We start from the raw sequence: 22834 nt of genomic DNA, 5'->3' as shown, positions 1-22834 counted from the left end.
TGAAAGTACAGGGCAACAAATAGAACTTTTAATAAATAAAACTGTGTTTTATTATAATGTATACAAATAAAAACAAATTACATTATTTAACCCAAAACGAATTAAAGTTCAAATCTCCTTATGATGATATTAATTACGGGGCTTGGGTGCGAACTTGGACTTGATCGTCTGAACTTCGTTGGTGTCAATCTGAAAGGCAGTCGCCAAAACAATATCAGGCACAGGCGGCGAAGCCCCGAACAACGTGGTGGCGATGGACTGAGTCCCCGGCAGCTGGCTGTTGAAGGCGGCGATTACCGCCGCCGGGCCGACGCCGTTGTTCCTCTGGAAGTGGACGAGACCTTTAGGGAAGACGAAGATCTCGCCGTTCTTGATGATCTTGGTGTAGAGGACGTTGGCGGTGGTGATGAAGCCGACTTCGAGCTGGCCGTAGAGAACGAAAACTATCTCGGTGGCTCGTGGGTGAGTGTGCGGCGGGTTGAGGCCGCCGGGGGCGTAGTCGATGCGGGAGAGAGACACGCCGAGGGTGTTCAGGCCTGGGATTCTCTCCACGTTGGCGCCGGTTACCAGTGAGCCGAAGGAGTTGGTGACGCCGGGATTTGCCAGCGCGGCGGAGAAGAAATCGTCCGCCGTCACGTTTGACTTGCACGTGAACCCGTTGACTTTTACAGCTGTCAAAATGCATAAAAAAAATATAATTAACTCTCGCATAAATGTGAAGCTTGAAGATGTAAATGATGCCACAATTATTAGGTGAAAGTATATTCAAAGCCCTACGAGAAAAGTATTCAATTATAGATAGATAGGGTGGACAAACAAATTTAGGTGGCAACTATACATAGAAATATAGAATTCAACTTCCCATTAAGTTAAAAAAAAATGGATATTAGAAAATCGAAGCGATAAAAAACTCTAAGATGCGGCTCAGTATTTCATTGATAGGACGATGAAGTATGTATAATATAAAAATAATAAATCAATATACTTGAATAAGATAGCCAATAATTGGATTAAAAAAATGAATATTATATCAAATGATGTCGTAAGTCAATTTATTTTTCATTTTTATAACAACGATGATGAGTGATTTTTGCTTCGACATGACGTGAGAGTGAATTCATGCCAATTTCTTATTGAAAAAGATTTACGTTATTGTACTAGCTAGTCGAGCGACACAAGTAAATGATTCGATCAATATACACATATATTATGGATGGATACATGCAGTAGTTACTAACCAGAAGTGAGATCAGCAACACAAATATCTTGAAGCAAGTCTGGATCTGCATAAACCCTGTGGGTTAGCATCATCAAACAGATGATTGCTAGCATCTTGCACACATGAGTCGCAACCGCCATTATATAATTTCGAAACACGAAGCTTAAATGAACAGAAAGAGTCGTGTTTTGGGATGAGGATTAAATGAGCTAGGAGCTGGGTTATTTATATATCGTTGTAGAAGTCGAACCTCTTTAATATTATTATATTATTAAATAAACATATGTTTATCGTCTATATGATGACTTGGGACAAATATTTATTTATGTGGCCCGGTTCAATCTAAGACCCCCGTGGTCTCCGAACTTGTTAGAAATGTATGAGATTAGAAGATTCCATTTTTATTATTATTTTTTACATTAAAAAAAAAAACACTTAGAACATTTTTAGGGAAAAATGCATATTTTATTTTTAGTTTTATATGTTTGTATATTTACGACTTCAGTTCTCTATGTTAATTTTAGTTGTAGTCATACATTACTTAATTTTTTTGCACAAACAAAAACTATACCCAAAAAATAAAAGTGAGTTTCCATGTTTTTATTTGAAATAGGAATATAGGATTATATCGTTCATATGTGCTCATTTTTCTAGATGGCACAAATTCAACCAAGAAGAAGACTTTGAAGCATGCACGGGACTTGCCTTTAGAGAAGGGGATTTATGTATGGTATTGCAAACTTGACTATTTTTATTATTAATAAGTTTTTAATAATATTGGACGCGTTTCGATTACTCCCGTCGGAAGAGTCCTCGAAGCAGCTGGTCTGATTGGAAAATATATATGTTAAAAATTTTCCAAATACTTTCTAGAAGTATCATCAAGAAATACTATGATTAACATGAATTTTGGATTTTATTTCAAAGAAATACTATAATTAATATATATTTTTTGGATTAATTTGATTTTCTTCCTTACATCATTATGGAGTATGAATTTTTGGTTAATTAATGTTATATTACTCCATGTATTGGTTCAATTTGTATATATTCTACTAATATATTCTAGTAATATTACACAAGGAGAAGACAAGTCCCTTTTTTTTTGGTAAACAGATATTATCATTGACAAATTTCTAAATTAACTGTTTGACTCCGTCAAACTATCAACTTTTATTTTATTCTACTTTCAATTGTGAAGGTAATAAATCCAATATTTAATTTGAGTACTCGCAATATATATATATATATATATAGAGTTTCTTTCAAGTGCCCACTTATCATGCCCACTACCATGCTCACCAATGATGTGGCACTATTCTATTGGAACACATCTTTATCACATCCAATAGAATAGTGCCACATCATTGGTGGACATGGTAGTGGGCATGATAGGTGTGCACTTGAAAGAAACTCTCTCTATTATATATATAAAGTTTTGATATGCTGCCCACATTCGTGCCCACCTATGAGGTGGCATCCATTAGATGAACCATTTGTATATGATTCATCTCATTCATGAGATGATTGTCACCTCATAGGTATATATATATATATATATATATATATATATATATATATATATATATATATATATATTTGTATGATCTCATATAAGACGGATCATTCGGTCTATATTTATAGTAAAAAACAATATTTGTTATGGGTTGAGTCGGATTTTCGATTTGTTTCAAAAAAAACTAATATGTGAAATGATCTCATTAAATCGTCAAAATTGATCAGGTTCATCGAGCCAATCCGCTCTACTATGAATATTCGTTAATTTAGTGACTCGTTTGAAATTAATAATTATGTCATGTCATTTCTTCTTAAAAAAAAAATTTAATTTCTAGCGAAATTCACACATCACGCGTAGAAAATTCTCTATTTCAATAAATTTTGGTTCCGAACCAAAATAAATACGGGGCGTCACGAAAAAAATAGAAATCCCAAGTGGATCTTGGGCTGGATGAAAATTGATTGGATATATTGTGGATATTGATTGGATATATTTTTTCAGTTAATACCCTGGGCCTGGACCATTTTTACGTGGACATTATTATGTATGTTCTTTTTAAAATCTGGAGATCACCATTCAGCCCGATTATGCCTCGTGTTAAGTAGTTTTTACATTTTTGTTGTTGTTGTTATTATTATTATTATTATTATTATTATTATTATTATTATTATTGTTATTATTATTAATATTAATTTCACCGACAAAACAAACAATGGTTCATTTTTTTAAAAGAAAAAATCCTCATGTTTTTATATATTTTAGTATGAGAACTCGAGGATTTGATTATTAACGATCACGTTTCTCAATTATTATCTTATGATTTATAATTTTCTCATTCACGGTAGTAAAGTGTTATTTTTAGGATCTCGATCCGTAGAATCGTAGCTATTTATTATTCATTTAATCGAATCTTTAGATGATATTTGGATATATCAATTACCAAGAGATATATACGATCTAACGAAATTATCATGGAATTTAATATTTACGTGATAATTCAAATTGAAAGGTGACATGAACTTTTCTTTTTCTCTTTTTTTTTTTTGTTTTAACAAAAGGGAATCGAATTAATTTTTCCCCCTAATTACCTGCCCTAATTCAAATTAATTGACTCTGGAGAAAAATAAAATGAGTAGAAGAATGAAGAGTTTATTTCAGTATTACTTGATGCCTTAAAAAAATATGATAATATATAAAATAGGGAAAATTGCTTTTTTGGTCCTGTATGTTTGTCACTTTGCGATTTTGGTCCTTTATATTTTCAGATTGCAGTTTTAGTCCGCTATCTTTATTTTTTTGGCAATTTTAGTCCTTTATTCGATGTGGCGCTGACGTGGCACCAATTCAATGCTGATGTGGAGCTGACGTGTACAGTGCCACGTCAGCATTTTCGAAGAAAAAGGACCGAAATTGCCAAAAATCGAAACATACAGGACTAAAACTGAAATGTGAAAACATAAAGGACCAAAATCGCAAAGTGACAAACATACAGGACTAAATTTGCAATTTTCCCTATAAAATATGATCCAACTAATGTATCCTAGTACCTTTTGCTTTTGCCCAATATAATCCACTCTACAACGTACCTTAATCCATTTTTAAAAAAACTCAAAATATTAGAATTATTTAAATAGTAAGATTTCTAAAATATGTGTTGGACTTTGGACACTATTGGGTTTTTTCATTTATATGAATGAAAATTCGACAAGTTATATATGAGCTTATTAAGTGGATGGTTTAAACGTGAAATGATGATTGTACCATCTAAAAAAATAAAATTGACATGAGTTAGCTTATATTGAAAGTGTAAAATTGATTAGTCGAGAAACTCTCGCGCAGGCGCTTGCACAAGGAAAGTACAAATCGGGAAAGACACCCCATGTAACTCAAATCTAAATGGATTATAGTTTTTTTATTTTTATTTTTTTATTTTTATTTTTCAAAGATGAATTGATTGTAGTTTTCATTTTGTAACCCAAAATGGATTAAATAAGAAATCTGTACACTATATCAAGGCTCCGACCACCGACAAATTGGTCTTATGGTATAATAGCCAATTTCAAAAATTATCTTATTAATCTGATCAAATTTCATAATTATAATACCATCTCTATTTTAATATAATAACATCAAACTAATCATAAAAAATTAATTAAACGTTATAAAACATTTTAAAATTATTTCAAAAAGAACTTTTTAAATAAAAAACTATAACAACACGAAAATCGAATACTAATATTAATAAAAAAAACTAGGCAGAGTTCACGGGTAAAATGAAATAATAATCACAAGCAATTATAAAGATCTTTAAAATTCCCGGCAGATATACCATCAGCTGCTTCCTGAAAACAACAATTCTTTATTCAGATCTCCAAGAAAACAAAAAGAAAACAATTTACCCACTTTTTCCCAAGAAACAATAATTCCGTTTCGTGTGTCTTTACGTTACCAGATTCACAAAACCTGTGCCTCATTTCATCGCTTTGGTGTCGTTGTGCTGTTCACAGGTGTCCCTCATTTTAGCGCCAGGACACTTGTTATACTTACCGTGATTCGTTAACATAAATGCATTTTAATGAAGAAAGATTCTTTCTTTGATATAAATTGTGGGTAGTGGGGCGTTTTATTGGCTCATTGCAAATTGTAAGCGAAAGTTGAGGTTATGGGAAGGGTGTTGGAGTTTTGGGGTGTGCTTTTTTCTGTGTTAGTTTTGAGAAACTGGGTTGTTAAAAGTTTTGAATTTGATGAATTTTTTGGAAAGAACAGAACGGATGTCTCGTTCTTGGAGTCTGTGTCAATTTTGGAGAGTGTGTATGGAATGTCTGCTGCAGCTCTCCCTTCAAATGCTCTAATGGTGGGTCTGACTCTTGTTCATGGAGCTGCTGCTAAAGGCGCTGGTATATTTCTCTCTGTATAATATGATGTGTGTGTGTATTATAGTTCTATTGGTTTCTGGTTTCATTTGCCTTGTTTGGAGTTGATTTTTTTTTTCCCTTTTTGGGTTAATGTTCATGATAAGATTGTAAATGGCATTGAATTTAATTTCTTGTTCTCAATTTAGTTCTTCCTCGTGTTGTGTCGGTTGCTTTAAATTGAGTTTTACTGATGCAGTCATTGTTTTCCATTTGTGTTGTAGATGCATTGGATCTCAATTTATGTTTCTTCCTTTATTTGATAATTTTCTTTAGGTAGATTTTTTTAGTGTTGCTTTTTGGATAGTAAAAAGTAGAGTGATTTCAGCGTGTTCTTCATTTTTCTTTTTTCTAATGCATGATTCGTGGAGTGACATGATTGAGTTGATTTTGTTATGTTCTCACATTTGTAGGAACTTCAACTGTGTTACATCTGAATTCTGTAGTCCAAAATCATTTGTCAAATCTATAAAGAAAAGTAATTAATTTGTTGACGCCGTACTGTTTGGCTTACCAGGTCAAAGATTTTCCACTTTTTAAACTCTCTCTCTGTTCTTTTTGAGACACTAAATATAATAATATGAATGATTTGAGAACAATAACCATTCCAATTATATTTTGTATTTCCATTTAATCTCAACATAAAAAATTGAATTTAGTATTAAATCTATTCATACTAAAAGCCCAATGCATTGAAGATAACTAAGCTAAACATCATGAGATCACTTTTAAATGGGCTTAACCCAAATGACAATCAGCAACATAAAAGTATTCATATATAAGCCTAATGTTAAGATGAGGGTTCAACAAGATTAATGAAATGGGCAGCTAAATTACTTTGGGTTTGGATAGTAGATACTATATCTTTTGGTAAAGTTTTAAGTACGTTGGCAAATTATAATTTTTGAAAAAAAAGTTGTATTAATCGGTAATGGTTAGTATGTTATTTTAAAAGCAAAACAAAAAGTAATTAACAATAAGATAGTTGTATGACTGACCTCATTCTTGGTGAATAAATTTTTCAGTATGTATGGATGGAACATTACCTGGCTATCACTTGCATCATGGGTTTGGGACAGGAGTAAACAGTTGGCTCATCCAGTTGGAGGTGTATTTTACAATCACAACTTTGGGAATGATGACACTTAAATTGATTTCATATTTTTTATTTTACTTCTAATCATGCTTTACGCAGTTGGCAATCGTAAATATTTTGTTAACAGAAAAAAATTATGTCAATTGTTTGGTTAAACACGCTCTAGAACCAATACTCTTGTTTATTTAGATTCTCATTGTCCATGATTAGTATCATATTCACACCCTTCAATTTCTTATATTCTTGTAGCTTTGATAAGAAATTAAAAATGCCTATGAAGCTCATATTAATATAACCATGAATTTACCTGCGAAATAGTCACTTATTATAAGTGAAGTCATTAAATTCAAACATAAAAATATTGAAATATACAAGGTTGCTTCTCTTTCCTGTCTGGCTTTACATTTTTCAAACTTCTCTGAAACCTTCAAAAATGTAATTATCTTGTGAAGCAACTAGTGATTGATCCTTACATAGAGCAAAAATAAAAATTGTAGTTTCTCCTGCCAAAATACCAACCATGCTTTAATTTTGTGATATTTGAACTTCGGGTTCCTTTTTCAGTCAACAAAAAACCATACATAATTAAATTATTATTATTATGCACACGTACATGAATCTTATCAACTGAGTCGCATGTCAGGGAGGAGGATGGTGCAACAGTATTAGATCGTGTGTTTATCGCAAGAAGACACATCGAGGGTCTTCAACCTATTTTGAAAGACAACTTCCATTTACAGGGATACTTAGCAATAGGGCTGAAGAAAATCCAGGTTCACAACTTCATATTCAATAAAACTGTGAAATTTCTATATACCAGCTTTTGTCATCACTTTTGTCATCTTAGTCTCATACATGCAGATTTTTTTAACTGGAATAGAGTAAAGATACGATATTGTGATGGGGGATCATTTGCTGGAGATGCTGAAAATAAGGTTCTCAACATTGTCTTCCATATAATTATTCATCTATGATTTGACAGTTCGACTTACTATGGTGCGTACCACTGGCCTTGCTTTTTTATGTTTGCACCAGTTGTATCGAGAAAAAAAAAATGCTTTTGCCTCTCAATTTTGTTTTAGCTATCAGCATAAGGTGTGTTTAGGAAGATACCGACAACATATCGAAGTAGCTGTACACTGGTTGTTTACAATGGCTTAAAGATCGAAAGATACATTGATAATCTTTTACTATTTCCATTGAAACTGAGAAAATCTACATATCCACCAAATTTTATTCAATTTTCCTTTGTTGCAAAAGAAACAGGAAACTTGGGCTATAATGGTTAATCCCTTTAACTCGTTCAGTGATTTGTATTCAAGTGGGCTATAATGGTTAATCCCTTTAACTCGTTCAGTGATTTGTATTCAAGTGCAAGGGGTATCAACTGCCCATGCCGTTCTGTGTGGCTATGTCAATGTGACACAACAATTGAAATGTAATAATCGAGCTGATGTACAGTTATAAAGTGTTGCATCATTGCTAACAGCGAGAAATTTACAGCCATGCGCTCGCTCCTGCATCAAGCTTTCAATATGTGTTTTCTCAGGTAGTATAAAACATGTTTCTGTAGGCTGCAGGATTGCAATTCAGAGGTCAACGCATTTGGCTTGCAGTAATAGAAGACCTGATGTCCAAAGGAATGCAGAATGCTCACCAAGTAATAACCAATTTTTTATCCGGTTGCCACTTTAATTGAGTTCCTCTATTCTGGTTTGATATTCCCTTTTGATTCATATAAAGCATTTCAGGCACTTCTTTCGGGTTGTTCAGCGGGTGGTTTAGCTTCCATACTGCACTGTGATGAGTTTCGGAATTTATTTCCGAGAAATACTAAAGTGAAGTGTTTGAGTGATGCTGGATTATTTATGGATGCGTAAATTCCATAACTTTTTCCTTATTTTCTGTTATTCAAATATACTATTATGCCTAGGGCTTTCTTTTTCCCATTCTTTTATGGCAATATGTTTTCTTTTCTTTCCTTTTTCAGTGTTGATGTATCTGGTGGGCGTGCACTCAGAAATTTCTTCGCCGGTGTGGTTAGATTACAGGTATTTATTCAGTTGAACTAATTTTCCTTATTTTTTATTAAATTTAATTTTCAGCATTTCTGTCTCCATGTGCTAATGTTGTTGAACCCATTTGTTATATTTGATAGCAGTATTTTCCTTATTTCCAGTTTACATGCATATATGATCAGATAAAGGAGTCAAGTTTGATGTTCTTGAACATTTGATCATCAAATGTTCAAGAACAAAGTAATGTACCCATCAAATTTTGATGGGTACATTACTTTGTTCGAGTTGCATAACTGTGACTTTAATAAGGAATTTAAGTGATGAAAGTGTGATAGGAAGGCATTGCACATATAGGTTTATTATGATTTTGTTTTGCTATAAAATTGAATGTTATGATACCAGTATTTGTATTTGAATGGTAAACGCGCTAGATTTCCTTTACTGCTGTTCCGTAGGTATAACTTGTTACCCATTTTAACAGGGCTTTCGTAGAAATATTCCCAGCAGTTGTACCATCCACCGGGATCCAACTTCTGTGAGCCTCGTGCTTCTACACAGACAGTCTCTAATTTCGTTTTCCAACTTGTGATATTCTTCTTTATACGTATGCTGTCCCTTGCAGTGCTTCTTCCCTCAGAATCTAATCGCCAACATTAAAACCCCTCTGTTTATTCTTAATGCGGCCTATGATTCATGGCAGGTAGGCTACAATTTCTGTACATCGATTCTCTTTAGTTCGTGGAATAAACTATTCTTTTAATTGTACCCTTCTTGAAAAACTCATCAAAATTTATTATTCCTCTTGTATTTAGCTCCAAGAAAGCCTGGCTCCTCCAACCGCTGATCCGCATGGCAATTGGCATGGTTGTAAAATGAACAATGAACTATGTTCCGCATCCCAAATCCAATTTTTGCAAGGTGGAGAGGTTCTGCATGAATTTGTTTAAGCCTTTTGTTCCCATTTTTTTTTCTAAGAATTCCGTTGGTGCACCAGGTTTTAGGTATCATATGCTGAATGCTGTAAAAGCCTTTTCAGCGTATAGACAAAGTGGGCTCTTCATAAATTCTTGTTTTGCTCATTGCCAGTCCGAGAGGCAAGACACTTGGTTTGCAGATAATTCTCCAGTACTCGGCAACAAGGTAAGCAGTAAACACCGTTGTTTCTCGGAATTTATTTGATGTACCGAATCCTCTCTTCAGTTTGAGTGTGTGAATCAACCCTTAATTGATTGACCCTCAAAGAAAAGAATTCAAGCATATGCACTATATTGTTGAAGGATTGGAACATGATGTTCAAGTTGTAATATTATTTCAAAATTCGAGTTGCACTGCTACAATCAGTTATAACTTTGGAAGTAAAAGACCTATAGTTTCAATTGTTTCACCGTATAATAACCGAGTGGATCATTTTACACATCCACTTGTGTTGATCATGCAAATAAGTATTCTAATGTCGACTTCTTGATGCAATATGCAGGCAATTGCGATTGCTGTCGGAGACTGGTATTTTGATCGAGCAAATGTCAAGGCAATCGACTGTGCGTACCCGTGTGACAAAACTTGTCACAACCTGGTATTCCGGTGACACCATGGGTACTCGTTCCCCGAGTAGCAATCTAAGCAATTTTTACGAGCTATGCAGCAGGAAACACTGCTGTAATATTCTGGCAAGTTCATGGTGGTTGATGTACGTAATCTACTTTGTAGACCTTATGTTACAATAATAATAATAATATGGCCAAAAAAAAAAGTAAGGCAAATTTAAAGTATGCATCAGGAGTATTTAAAAAAAAGTATTTATTTTAGGGTAATGCTACATGTACACGGAATGTTACACGTTGGATTACACAATGCACTTGAAATTACATGATTATCCCTGCACTTTATTTGAAAAAAATCTTTCAAAAAAATAATCATGTAATTTCAAGTGCATTGTGTAATCCAACGTGTAAGACTCCGTGTACATGTAACATTACTCTTTATTTTGGGTCGAGTTCATGCTATCCTGGTTGTTTAGATCCAATTCCAATAGGATCATTTGCCCACAATTTTTTTCCCCAAGATCATATATATTATATACGACATGTTTGGGTCAATGGTAGTAGTTGAGTCTATCCCATTATAGAAACTCATTAACCTTTCGTCTTTGAACATTTATCCCCAATTTAAAATGATTTTAAGGAAAATAAAACGATAAATTTGCAGTCGCTGAACAAATTATATCTGCATTCTTTGGATTCACATTTTTTTAATCATATGAAAATCGTATAAAACAGGAAAATATGGTCAATATATGATATTTTACCGATTGTTTCTTATATGATATTAATATATTTTTTAGTGCACAAGCATGTATAGGAAGTATTAATATTATATTTGTTTTTTTGGTATAAAAATCGATATGAAACATTTAAATATTGTACTAAGATATGATATTTGAGCGACAATTGTTTGACATTTGGTATTAATATATTGATGGGTTACGATCCAATTTTACTATTTCTTGAGTTTAAGGCCAATGACTAGACCCAGTTGGATTCAATATTATTTAATTACTTATTGAGACATTTTATCAAGGTTCATAAATTCAAAAAAAAAAAACTCATAAGATGTTCGAGCACATGAAACTCTCCGAATATCTATAAATAACTTAAGTCACCTTAAGATACGCTATTTATATTTATATGTTCTAGTTTTCTAAAAATTTTATTGAAAAAATATTGATTTGAGCATCGGATCGAAGTGTATTCGCTGGGCAACCCCCGCCGCATTTTGCTTTGTGATTGTGATGCAAGCAACAACCCACGAAGTTCGTTATCTGGACCTGTTAGAGTATTAATCTGGTCACTCGGATCTCCACGGATTACCCGAATTTTCTCGAATCGGGTAATGTCAATTTTTTGCTATATCATATATGATATTTAATTATTTTAACATATGTAGCAAGTGTTGATATCAATAAACTTGTTTCAATTATATACTTAAAAATCTTATTGGTTGTGAAATAGTTGGTGCACGGATTGACATATATCATAAATCAATATTATATTTTCAATGTTTTTTTTTATCAATTTTCATCCGAGAAAGACATGTTGATCTAGAAAGTATGAAAAAAAAAAAATCAAAGAGTACGTAATATTTTTTCTGATAGAGATCATATTCAAACTTAATTTTAAAAACAAATTTACCAAAAATAAAACAAGAGTGAATTGTCTTAAAATCCCTAATACCCTTCCTAACTTTATTATAACTCCCTAGCCAAAAGATTCTTTACTATAACTCCCTAGGACCACCAAACTTGAATATTTTAATGTTTAATTCTTGTATTGGATTTATGCTAATCTGTGCTTGAAATCTATAGGTTTTATGCTTAAAATTTAAAGGTTTTATGCTTGAATTTGGAGATTTTGTGTTCATTTGCAGTATAAAGAATTATCCGCAAAATGGTATCAGAGCTTTAGGTTAATTATTCAGACGTAATATTATTCGTTAATTCATGCTTTTCTTTGTTGAGGAGAAGATTTCTACAAAAGATGACTTCAAACGAAGGTTTGAATCAAGAGGATTTTATTCATATAAAATCCTATAAATAAGTTAATCTATTCACAATAGATTACTTACAACAGGTTGTGATTAATGCTCTTAATTTTGAAGAGATAAAGAAAAACACTACAAGAAAAACGGCCAAAGACAACGCTTTTTCCGTGTTGTTAATGTCCCCAAAAAAGCATTGTCGTAGCCAGTGTTGTAAAAGACCACGCTCAAAGACAATGCGGAAAAAGCGTTGTGGTTTTCGGAAAAGACAACGCTTAAAAAGCGTTGTGGTATTTGGATACGACAACTCTTGTCGTATCTATTAAAAGCGTTGTGGTATTTTGAAATTACAACGCTTTAGTACATTGAGGAAGCGTTGTCGTAGCTTCAATCCACAACGCTTTATATGCGTTGTGATTTCTACAAACAACAACGCTTTTGCAGCGTTGTCTTTTATACAATCTACAACGCTTTTAAGCGTTGTATTTTCTAGTATATCACAACGCTTAAAAGCGTTGTAGATTGTATAAAAGACAACGCTGCAAAAGCGTTGTTGTTTGTAGAATTAACTACGCATAAAAAGCGTTGTAGATTGAAGCTACGACAACGCTTTCTCCGTGTAAAAAAGCGTTGTGCTTGGCAGAGGTTGCTTAAAAAATCATTGTGCTTTGTTGTTAATTTGTGCCAAAATAACTAATAAAAAACGTTGTCGTTAAGAACGTTGTTTTCGATTTTTTTTTTCAAATTTAAATTTCTATATAAATAACACTATTAAAATACATGAAATTGCAAATGTGTGGCAAAATATTCTCATAAAAAAGTATAGAGTCATTGTGCTGCAATATATTGAAATTGCAAGGTATCAACAAGCATTTAACGCTAGCTATCCCCACAAAGATGGTGCTGCAATATTGAAAGAAAATTGTTCCTAACAATGCAATTTTTCTGAATGCGACCACAGTTAGCGACGATCTCCGCCACCAGTAAGAACCAGACGATCTTCGCCACCAGTAAGAACCAGACTTCTGAAATACAACATTAGATAACACATGTTAAATATAACACATCATATCAAACCATATAAATCTAACCATAAATTTATAAATGACAACACAGTGGAAGCATATCAAACATCATGAAACAGAAAATAGACTAATAAATGTAAACCTCATAACATGGGCTGCTTTCATTTTTATGTAAATTTACAGTTCATCACACATTAATAAGATTTTTACATTTTATTATTGGGAATATTATTGGACCCTTTAGTCAATCATGACCAAGAACAAGAAGAAACTCAATGATGATTCAAAAGATAAGCCTGCTGCAGGCCTGTCCAAAGAGACCATGTTCTTCAAATCATACACAAATATATAAATATACATATAAAACTGGTGCTGGAACATTAATTATAGCAAAGTCACATGAAGTTTTTTACGCTGTTAATGATGGTAACTTCCTTTGCAAACAAATATTATAAATCTTTGCAAAGCCCATGTATCCCATATTCATGGGTTCATATATATCATATATCATATATCATATGTATATCATGCATGCGCAGCAACTCATGATTATTAATTCTCTATATTTCAGAGCTAGCCACTCCACATGCACATATATACTCGAGCATGATCGAACAAGGATACATATATAAACATATAAATTTTGGTTATATCTTGAAACTATAGATTAAATTGTTATTCGCATTCAAATTATGATGTCTCCCGGTCTCTTCTTTCTGTGTATAAACACTTGTACATATACTTTTTGACCTTAAGCCTACACACAGATTGACTTGAAAAAGCTAATTCCCTTTATTTCCTAGGATACCAAATTCTTGTACATATCTTTTTTTAACAGTAACTTCATGTGGCGAGAAACAGTAACATACAATTTACAGTTCATCACACATTATCCATTTCAATTTATGTTAGAAAAATTAAGACTTTTATAATTAATGGGGTAGTTCAGCCTTTAAATCTCAGTATCCATCATGGTCTCTTTGTAATTCCTTTCTCTGTGGAAAAAGAGAAGGAAGACTGAAACTTCCCAAGTCTAGAACTAATCGTGGAACCAAAAATCATGGCAAGTTGGCAACAAATGCTTCTAACAGGTAGTGGAACTTCAACTATGAGGTGGGTTGCTGTGAGTGATCAGTGTCAAGTTTTTGGATTATGTGGAAATATGGGGATATGCAGTTGCATTAATTAATTCAATGCATCCATGCATTATGATAGCTGTTGCATTATTCAAGACACGAAATACATGTGCATACCTATTCATAAACGTGTTCTTGTATACATTCTGTCAACTCTGAAAGCACCTCTTTCATTTCTTCTAACGAGTACTCACCTTTTGAGAACTGTCACATATATTATGTTAATAAAAAATCATATAACAATAACTTTGCAAATTTAAAATAATTTAGTTGTAATTATTTGAGTTAAGAAAGATTACTAATGATCGTAGTGAAACGTTCTTGATATTCTCAACTTCTTGAATAATTTGTCTCATATATCTCATCACATAAAGACCACATTGTTTTGCATCTGGCTGCCGAGGACCCTATGGTAGTAGAGAAAAATTTTTGGTGAAAAATTTAGATATTTAAACATAATATATTAAACATAAATTATGCATATCTGTACTACTACCCACATAGCATTCTTTCTACTCTTCCTTCCTTTGTTTGAGTTAAACAATCGCATGGCCCTTCAATATACTTGATATATGAGTTTTTTGTATGAGTGAAATAAATATTTGATAAAAATAAATAAATATGAACTCACATTTCTACTACATATTTCCAATCATCATCACGAATGCGGTGACTTAAGGAATCCAACACATAAATAACATCCTTGTATGGTTGAATAACAGTGAGAATCCAATGATAGCTACGCAAAAAAAACATAATTAGTGCTTCTAATTCAATAAATAATCGAAATAAAGCAGCCAAATTGATATTTAAATTTTTACTTACCCGATATTACATGGCGCCAAAACTAGTTGATCAACCGATGCACCACTCAGTCTATCTGCTAAAGCACTCGCCCTTTGGTTCAACCTTTCAAGCTTACTCTTTTTGTCGTGTGTAGTTTCTACCATATCTGAGATTTTGTGTGGATTCACAAATCTGAATTTTCCTTCCTTGTTATCTCTAAACATTTTTTTGTAAAGATACCTTTCATTGTAAATATAATAAAATAAAAATGAATGTAAGCAAAAATATGAAGTTGATGTATTACTTAGCTTAAAACCAAAAAACTTACCATATATAGGCAATTACACAATTGCCTGATATTGGCCCAACATGATACAAACCATCAATGTCCTCACAGTGCAAAAGAATTACACAATCATCATCGAACACCTCACGATCTAAACGCAGTGATATAAATCTTTCTTCACCCAAAGCATGCTTGCTATAACAATACATCATATGTAGTGACATTGGGACAGAAGGTGACACATCATGTTTCTCTTTGGGTGGTGTCAAATCCTTCTTTCGAGGCTTCTATTAATTGTAAATACATACAAGTTAGATAGGTTGAATAATGAATAAAGTTACAATATCACATATACCTTATCTTGCTCCACTATCAAGTGTTATGGCCAAGCCACATGGGTTCCAAGAGAATCACCCACTACTTCACATTCATTTGCAATAGGAAATGGCAAAGGCGCTGATTTATCAACTACTACATCAATAGAGACTCGGTAGCAATTCTTTGGTAATGGAACCCCATGAAGCAACTTTTGAGGATCAACACAAATAATTGTACCATAAGCAACAATATTTGTGCTAGATTCCAAAGTTAATGCAGTTGATTTACCCTAAAAAAGACAAATAGACATGTCAATAAGTTTTATTACATATATTTAATATGACTCAAACTACTGTCATACCTGTAAAGCATCGTCTTTGCTCAAAATCAGCATGTCTTCATAATCATTGTCTTCCATCTTGGCTTGGTTAACTTGATTTTTCACTGAGCAACTGCCTTTGTCATCCACTAAAATGTTGCGTGCACCCATGTTATGCATCATTTCCTCAAGTCTTTGTAAACGTGCACCTTATATTATTTATGTGATAAATTATTATTTATGCACAGTCATGATAATAAATGTACTCCAATTGTGATAATTAATGAACTCACACGATCAAGCAACCAGGTACTAAACGTTCGGTTATGCTCATCCTGTAACCACCTCTTGGACTTAGCCCTTTGTGGAAATCTTGCATTCAAATATGCCATGTGTTCCCTATTCAAATTATTATTAAGAGTAAGCTAACATGTAGATTTAAGAAAACTTAATGAACATATTAGTAAGTGGAAGAAATTACTCGATATAGCGATCAGTGTCAACATCATTTTTCAATACATAACGATGTGTTTGTTGCAACTCATCCTCAGTAATGGATTGCACAACTGCAGCCGACAAAGGTTTAGTAAGTTATATTTGTCGATGACTTGTAATGATCCCAATTGTGTGCAAACTACCAAGATAGTCTGAGCAAAATTCAACCGCCTTTTCAGCAATATAACATTCAGCCATGCAACCTTTCGGTCTATTGCGATTTCGCACATAACCTTTCAAAATCTTCATGTATCTTTCAAAGGGATACATGTACCTATACCAAACTGGGCCACATAATTTCACCTCTCGCACAAGATGAACTGTTAAATGAATCATTATGTCAAAAAACGAAGGTGGAAAATACTTTTCAAGTAAACACAATATGATCACAATCTCTCTCTGCAGCTCATCCAACTTTGAGGGATCCATCACTTTATTACATAGCTCATTGAAGAAGAAGCACAAACGAGTGATAGAGTCTCTGACATGTTTGGGCAAGACACCACGTATGGCCACTGGAAGTAATTGTTGCATTAAAGTGTGGTAGTCATGTGACTTAAGGCCAACAAGTTTCAAGTCCTTCATCGAAACAAAGTTTTTAACGTTGGATGAGTAACATGTAGGTAATTGCATTCCAGACAAAGAATTCAAAATCTTTCTTTTCTCATCTTTTGTAAGTGTATAACATGCTGCTGGCAGAAAAGATTTCTTCTCCCCTATCACTGGAGCCAAATCTGTTCTCAAATTCATTTCAGCAAGGTCTAATCTAGCTGCAATTCCATCCTTTGTTTTTCCCGGAATGTCAAGCAACGTACCGAGAAGACTTTCACAGACGTTCTTTTCTATATGCATCACATCAAGAACATGTCTAACATATAGATGTTTCCAATACTCAAGTTCAAAGAAAATTGATTTCTTTTTGAATGATGGTTTTACATCATCCTTCGTGGACTGAATCTTCTTTCTCATTTTCCCCCAATGACAATGAATTCCATCGACTTTTTTTAACACTTCATCGCCACTCAATGGTTTGGGTGCAGGGTTGAACTCTTGGTCCCCATTAAATGCCTTTCTTTGCCTTCGATAAGGATGATTTGCAGGTAGAAACCTTCTATGGCCTGTGTACGACATTTTTCTGCTATGTTTCAACCTTGTTGAATATGTTTCTTCACCACAAATCGAACATGCGTGATATCCTTTCACAATACATCCTGACATGTTTCCATATGCAGGAAAGTCATTGATGGTCCACAGCAAGACAGCTCTGAGCGAGAAGGTTTCTTGTCTATATGCATCATATGCTTCAACACCTGTATCACATAGGAATTTCAAGTCATCGATTAAAGGTGCTAAGTAAACATCGATATCATTTCCTGGTTGTTTGGGACCAGAAATCAACATTGTGAGCATCATAAATTTTCTCTTCATACACAACCACGGGGGAAGATTGTAAGTGATCATTAAAACTGGCCAACAACTATATGTAGAACTCATCATACCATGGGGATTGATCCCGTCATTTGAAATGGACAATCTAAGATTTCTTGAATCGGCAGCAAAATTTGGCCACTTGTGATCTACTAATTTCCAAGAAGGTGCATCAGCTGGATGGCGTAAGTATCCGTCATTAAGTCTTTTATCAGCATGCCAAGTCAGCTCCTTGGAAAACTCCTTATTCCAAAACATTCGTACAAATCTCGGAATTGGAGGGAAGTACCATAGAACCTTTGCAGGAACTCCTTCCTTTATCGTATCTTTTTGGCCTATATTCCACCTTGACATCCCACAAGTAGGACAACTGTTCATATCCTCATACTCCTTCCGGTATAAGATGCAATCATTAGGGCAAGCATGAATTTTCTCATAAGTAATCCCTAATGCACACAAGCTTTTCTTTGCATCGTAGAAAGATAAAGGCAATTCATTGTCATCTGGAAGCATTTCTTCTAACAAATTGAGTAGGTCGGTGCAACTTTTGTCACTCCAACTATATTTGGATTTCAAGTTGAATAATTTTACAACTGCAGATAACCTTGTAAATTTAGTGCATCCAGGATATAAAGGTTTCTCAGCATCTTCAAGTAGATTTTTGAATGTGGTTGGATTCTCAGCATAACTATCAAATGCAGCATGTACCATATCTATTGGTTCCTTGGCGTCAAACTTTGGTACATCTTCCCTTTCTTGATCACGATCATTATTTGAGTTCTTCATCGCAGACCTTTCACCTTGCCATATCCAAGTATGATATGTCAAATCTATACCATTAGAATACATGTGTGCCCTTATAGTCTCTACCTTTTTCTTCTTCAGATTACCACATTTTGTACATGGACAAGATATTGCTTCCCGATCCTCGGCATTTTTTATTGCAAATTTCAAGAAAGACTCTACTCCATGCTCATATTCATTTGATAACCGAGACTTTGACATCAATTATTTGTCCATTCTTTTAGTAAGTAACACTGTAGAGAATAAAATATATAATGTTAATATGTATATTTTCAAGCTGATGATAACCAAGACTTTGACATCCATTCTCTGTCCATTATTTTAGTAAGTAACACTATAGAGAATAAAATATATAATGTTAATATATATATTTTCAAGCTGATGATAATCAACATAGATATTTGATTATGCACAAAAGAAAAACATTTTAGTACTCTTTAAAACATCTTAAAGAGCTTTAGTATTTTTTGATTTTGATTTTTATACATATCATTGGCAATTTTAGGGAACACACAACAAATAATCCATCTTCTATTTCACTAATTGAGCAGCATATTCATTTAAATAGAAAACAAATAATTGCATAGGTTACTACAAGTAGAATAAATCAAGGCTCTGTCAATCATTTGGAAAAAAGATTACAATTTATAGCCTACACGTTTCTAACAAATTTAAGGACTGATTCAATACAGCTATCATCCTGAAATGGACAGAAAATAAAAAATAAAGATAACTTTGGGAGTGATACTTGTTAGTGATTTCTACTAATCGACATCTTGACAACTCACAGCTGGTAAAGTAATGTATATCGAGCATATTCTCTGTTAAATCCAAGCAAACCATTAAATAATATACAATGACCAGCCTCGAAACTTGAACATAAAAATTTTAACTTTGTGGAAATCATTTAACATTATCCATGCTTTGAGAAAACTATGCACAATGCATTTACCAATCAGTGATCACTGAGGAATACTGGACCCTTGAACTACTAAACACATAAGCTAGAGCTAGACTTGTTTTTAAAGCAAGGAAGACACAGTAAAAAAATTATCTGAATTAATACCTTATGAATAAAATAAGGAAACCAAAATTATTTATATGAACCTTCTATCAAGTCTCCTGTAAACAATTTAAAATGAGGCTGCACGCAGTTCCAAAACCTGGAAAGAAAGTTACATATTTTCATTTGTAATAATGTGTTACGGTTCCTAGATCACACAAGTAAGAATTATTTCATATATACCAACATTAATCAATCAAAGAGTAGCTAGACAGAAAAAAAAATGAAATGATATTCAATAAAATCGTGCTGATCTAAAGTGTGAATGAACCACATGGATCTATCTACAAGATTACTGTCATTAAGAACTGATCACTAGCTCGTGCTTTCTAGTTACTTGTTCGATCAGCTTCTTCGAGAATCATTTGCAATAAAACCAATATAATACACAAGTAACGTAAATTAATAATACGAAAAAAAAAATTAATTTTTCGGAAGTTGTTTTCAAACTTAAAGAAAGCAGACAATGAAATTGGAATCTAAAATCTGGTCTCATTTTTCAGAAGAAGTTGTTTTAAAACTGACGGTGATTTCCCTTTATTTGTAAGGTTAATCATTTATACAATCAGAAGAACAATTTACATACTGGAAATCATTAAATCCCTCTTAACCTCGAAACCTACTGAAAAAATTACTTAAAACCCAGCAAGAATTAGCGTGGGAAATGGGTTAACCTTAAACACAATCAAACCAAAGCGGCTGTACAAATCCAACTTCAGAACTGAACCGACAACAGTCAAGAACGCAAAGATAAACCAAGAAAAATACTGGATTCACATAACAATATAGCTCAATGCTTTAAATTGTTGAACAGGACTAAGAACAACCAATCAAATAACAAAAAAACCCAAAAAAAACTATCAAACATAAATCAATAAAGCTTAATTCTTTCACCATAGGAGGAATAAAAACATACCAAGCAGGAGGAGATAGTTTGGGGAAAGAACGATTTAACTTGAAGGGTGGAACAGCGGAATTTAGAGGGAATGGATGTGGTTTGGAATTGGCCAGTAGCTTATTTTCAAACGATACGCATAAAAAACTTCTCCTTTTCAAATAGAGCTAAAAGAATTCTTGCTTCGACTCTGCAATACAACAAGTGACAGATCATTGTCGATGGGGAATTATGCCTCAATTTCTTAGTTATGTAGTTGCAATCTAAATTTTGTTCATATTTACCATTTGTTACAGAAGGAGATACAGAAGGCTCTGGCAGCGGCATGAGTAACCCCAGATGTATATTATCCAGTCCTAATAAAGAAGAAATCGAGAAGACGAAGATTATGTAAGAACTTATAAATAACATATAAGCATAAAACAGTACTAGTTAATGACCTGTGCATCAAACATGTTCATGTACTTGATGCCGGTTCCTCCATCCACACGTCCCGAATTTGGCTGGAACAAACAGAAGGCTACAGTTAACTAAGATCCACGAACTGATTGAACTCAAGCTTGTAAAAATTGGGACATCTATATATAGTTTTATGTTGAAAAAAAAAGCCAAGTGGTTCGTCCCATATGCTTGGCCAAAGGCCAAAAAAGAGTAGAAATTCAATGACCAAAGTTTTGACAGATCCTATCAATATTAAAACATCGATCTCGTGAACAATCAACCAAATTAAAAATCTCTCTGTAAAAGAATTTTTTCCACATTAAAAATTATTGTCAAATATATTTCCAAATCAGTAGCATTAAAAAACATATAAAAAGTTATTCTTCGACGAACAAATCACATAGACAAAGCATGAAACAGAGTAGGCAATCCAGATGCACATAGATGCAAAACGACACAAATAACACGTAGCTCCCATTGATCAGAATTAACATAGCCAGCCAGATGGTTTGCTTAATATACATATCATTGATAAAATAAAAGTAGAAATTCATGTACGAAATACCAAAACCCAGGTTTGATTTTGTGTATTGGGACAAAAATAATATAAATATGTCTAATACTTTAATTGTCTATAAAAAGAAAACAGAGATAAGGTAATATTACAAAAATGAAACCTGAATGATAATAATACAGGAGAAAATTGTTACCAAAAAATCTGCTTATATTAACTAAATAGTATAATAGACGTCTTGACTAATAGGCATCGTCTAGCTTCTTATCCACCCTAACTTGACTAATAGTTGGTAACAATCAATAGCATAGAACTACAAAAATGGTGTTAAATCTTTTAAATGTTACTACTTAAATAGAAAGGTGATGCATCCATTCGAGCTTTATTTTTGCCATTTCCATTCGAAACGACCTCTGCCTTCAACCTTTTACCATCTCCTTCATTCTGCACACCCACGCAATGAAAATAATGGGCTAATTTCATTTCAACAATTGAAGCAAGTATATCACATTACCCTGGAAGTTGCAGCTACATACATAATTAAAAATTATATATTACAATATACATCACAAATATAAATTAATATTTAATTTGTGAACTCAGAAATATTAATTATATATCGACCAAAACGTTGATTTGAACAAAAGTTTGGATTCAAGCACATTTTCCAAACTACCGAGTTGAACATGGAGAAGCTCTGCATTTATTTCAATAATCAATTCATTATTTTTTTTATGCTCAATATAACGGCCAAGTAAATTGATTTGCTCTGGTAATGATAACTTGAACTCAGAAAAGCTTAAATTTCACTACCAAACATATAAATAAAATAATGGTACCAAATTGTCTCCCTCGCTGTTACTGGTGGACTGTAAACACCCACTGAAAACCCTAAAGAACTTGTCGCAAATCCTTTTAACTTTATTTTTTCAATCGTGACAGGCAACTACAAGAGCTACAAGAAGTCAATATTTTCCCGGTATTCACCTGTAGTGTCGTTCGATGAGAGCGTAGCAGCAGATGCGA

At 33.2% G+C, this 22834-nt stretch overlaps 3 protein-coding genes across 5 annotated transcripts; 1 reads left to right on the top strand and 2 right to left on the bottom strand.

Moving 5' to 3' along the window:
• Window positions 1-14: 14 nt before the first annotated feature.
• LOC140886301 (germin-like protein 5-1) lies at window positions 15-1410 on the bottom strand. Its single transcript, XM_073292837.1, has 2 exons — window positions 1239-1410; window positions 15-671 (listed from the first exon to the last, which is right to left on the bottom strand). The coding sequence occupies exons 1-2, from the start codon at window positions 1357-1359 to the stop codon at window positions 130-132; spliced, it is 663 nt and encodes a 220-aa protein (XP_073148938.1). The 5' UTR covers window positions 1360-1410; the 3' UTR covers window positions 15-129.
• A 3656-nt stretch (window positions 1411-5066) lies between these two features.
• LOC140887220 (pectin acetylesterase 10-like) lies at window positions 5067-10400 on the top strand. Of its 3 annotated transcripts, XM_073294328.1 has the most exons (13): window positions 5067-5245; window positions 5505-5635; window positions 6676-6758; window positions 7390-7519; window positions 7608-7681; window positions 8320-8406; window positions 8498-8622; window positions 8737-8797; window positions 9246-9299; window positions 9387-9464; window positions 9577-9682; window positions 9759-9904; window positions 10242-10396. In XM_073294328.1, exons 2-13 carry the CDS (start codon window positions 5557-5559, stop codon window positions 10347-10349), a joined length of 1131 nt encoding a protein of 376 aa, XP_073150429.1. In that variant the 5' UTR covers window positions 5067-5245; window positions 5505-5556; the 3' UTR covers window positions 10350-10396. The 3 variants fall into 3 exon arrangements, with proteins under 3 accessions (XP_073150429.1, XP_073150428.1, XP_073150430.1); XM_073294327.1 differs by having other exon boundaries at window positions 5067-5635; window positions 10242-10395; XM_073294329.1 differs by lacking the exons at window positions 5067-5245; window positions 6676-6758 and having other exon boundaries at window positions 5470-5635; window positions 10242-10400.
• Window positions 10401-16759: 6359 nt separating this feature from the next.
• LOC140888580 (uncharacterized) lies at window positions 16760-19096 on the bottom strand. Its single transcript, XM_073296270.1, has one exon. It carries the CDS (start codon window positions 19094-19096, stop codon window positions 16760-16762), a length of 2337 nt encoding a protein of 778 aa, XP_073152371.1.
• Window positions 19097-22834: the final 3738 nt, after the last annotated feature.

This window comes from Henckelia pumila, chromosome 3 (assembly GCF_033568475.1).
Source record: "Henckelia pumila isolate YLH828 chromosome 3, ASM3356847v2, whole genome shotgun sequence".
NCBI classification, from domain to species: domain Eukaryota; kingdom Viridiplantae; phylum Streptophyta; class Magnoliopsida; order Lamiales; family Gesneriaceae; genus Henckelia; species Henckelia pumila.
Note: the sequence above shows the minus strand (reverse complement) of the source record. Positions and strands in the feature narration are given on the sequence as shown.

Bases quoted from the DNA above. Each gene is read 5' to 3' on its own strand.
- LOC140886301 (XM_073292837.1), bottom strand. From the start codon at position 1,359: ATGGCGGTTGCGACTCATGTGTGCAAGATGCTAGCAATCATCTGTTTG. The intron at 672-1,238 runs GTTAGTAACTAC...GCATTTTGACAG, and splicing joins TGTTGCTGATCTCACTTCTG to CTGTAAAAGTCAACGGGTTC.
- LOC140887220 (XM_073294327.1), top strand. From the start codon at position 5,401: ATGGGAAGGGTGTTGGAGTTTTGGGGTGTGCTTTTTTCTGTGTTAGTT. The intron at 5,636-6,675 runs GTATATTTCTCT...TAAATTTTTCAG, and splicing joins AGCTGCTGCTAAAGGCGCTG to TATGTATGGATGGAACATTA. The intron at 9,300-9,386 runs GTGAGCCTCGTG...TGTCCCTTGCAG, and splicing joins TCCACCGGGATCCAACTTCT to TGCTTCTTCCCTCAGAATCT.
- LOC140888580 (XM_073296270.1), bottom strand. From the start codon at position 19,096: ATGTCAAAGTCTCGGTTATCAAATGAATATGAGCATGGAGTAGAGTCT.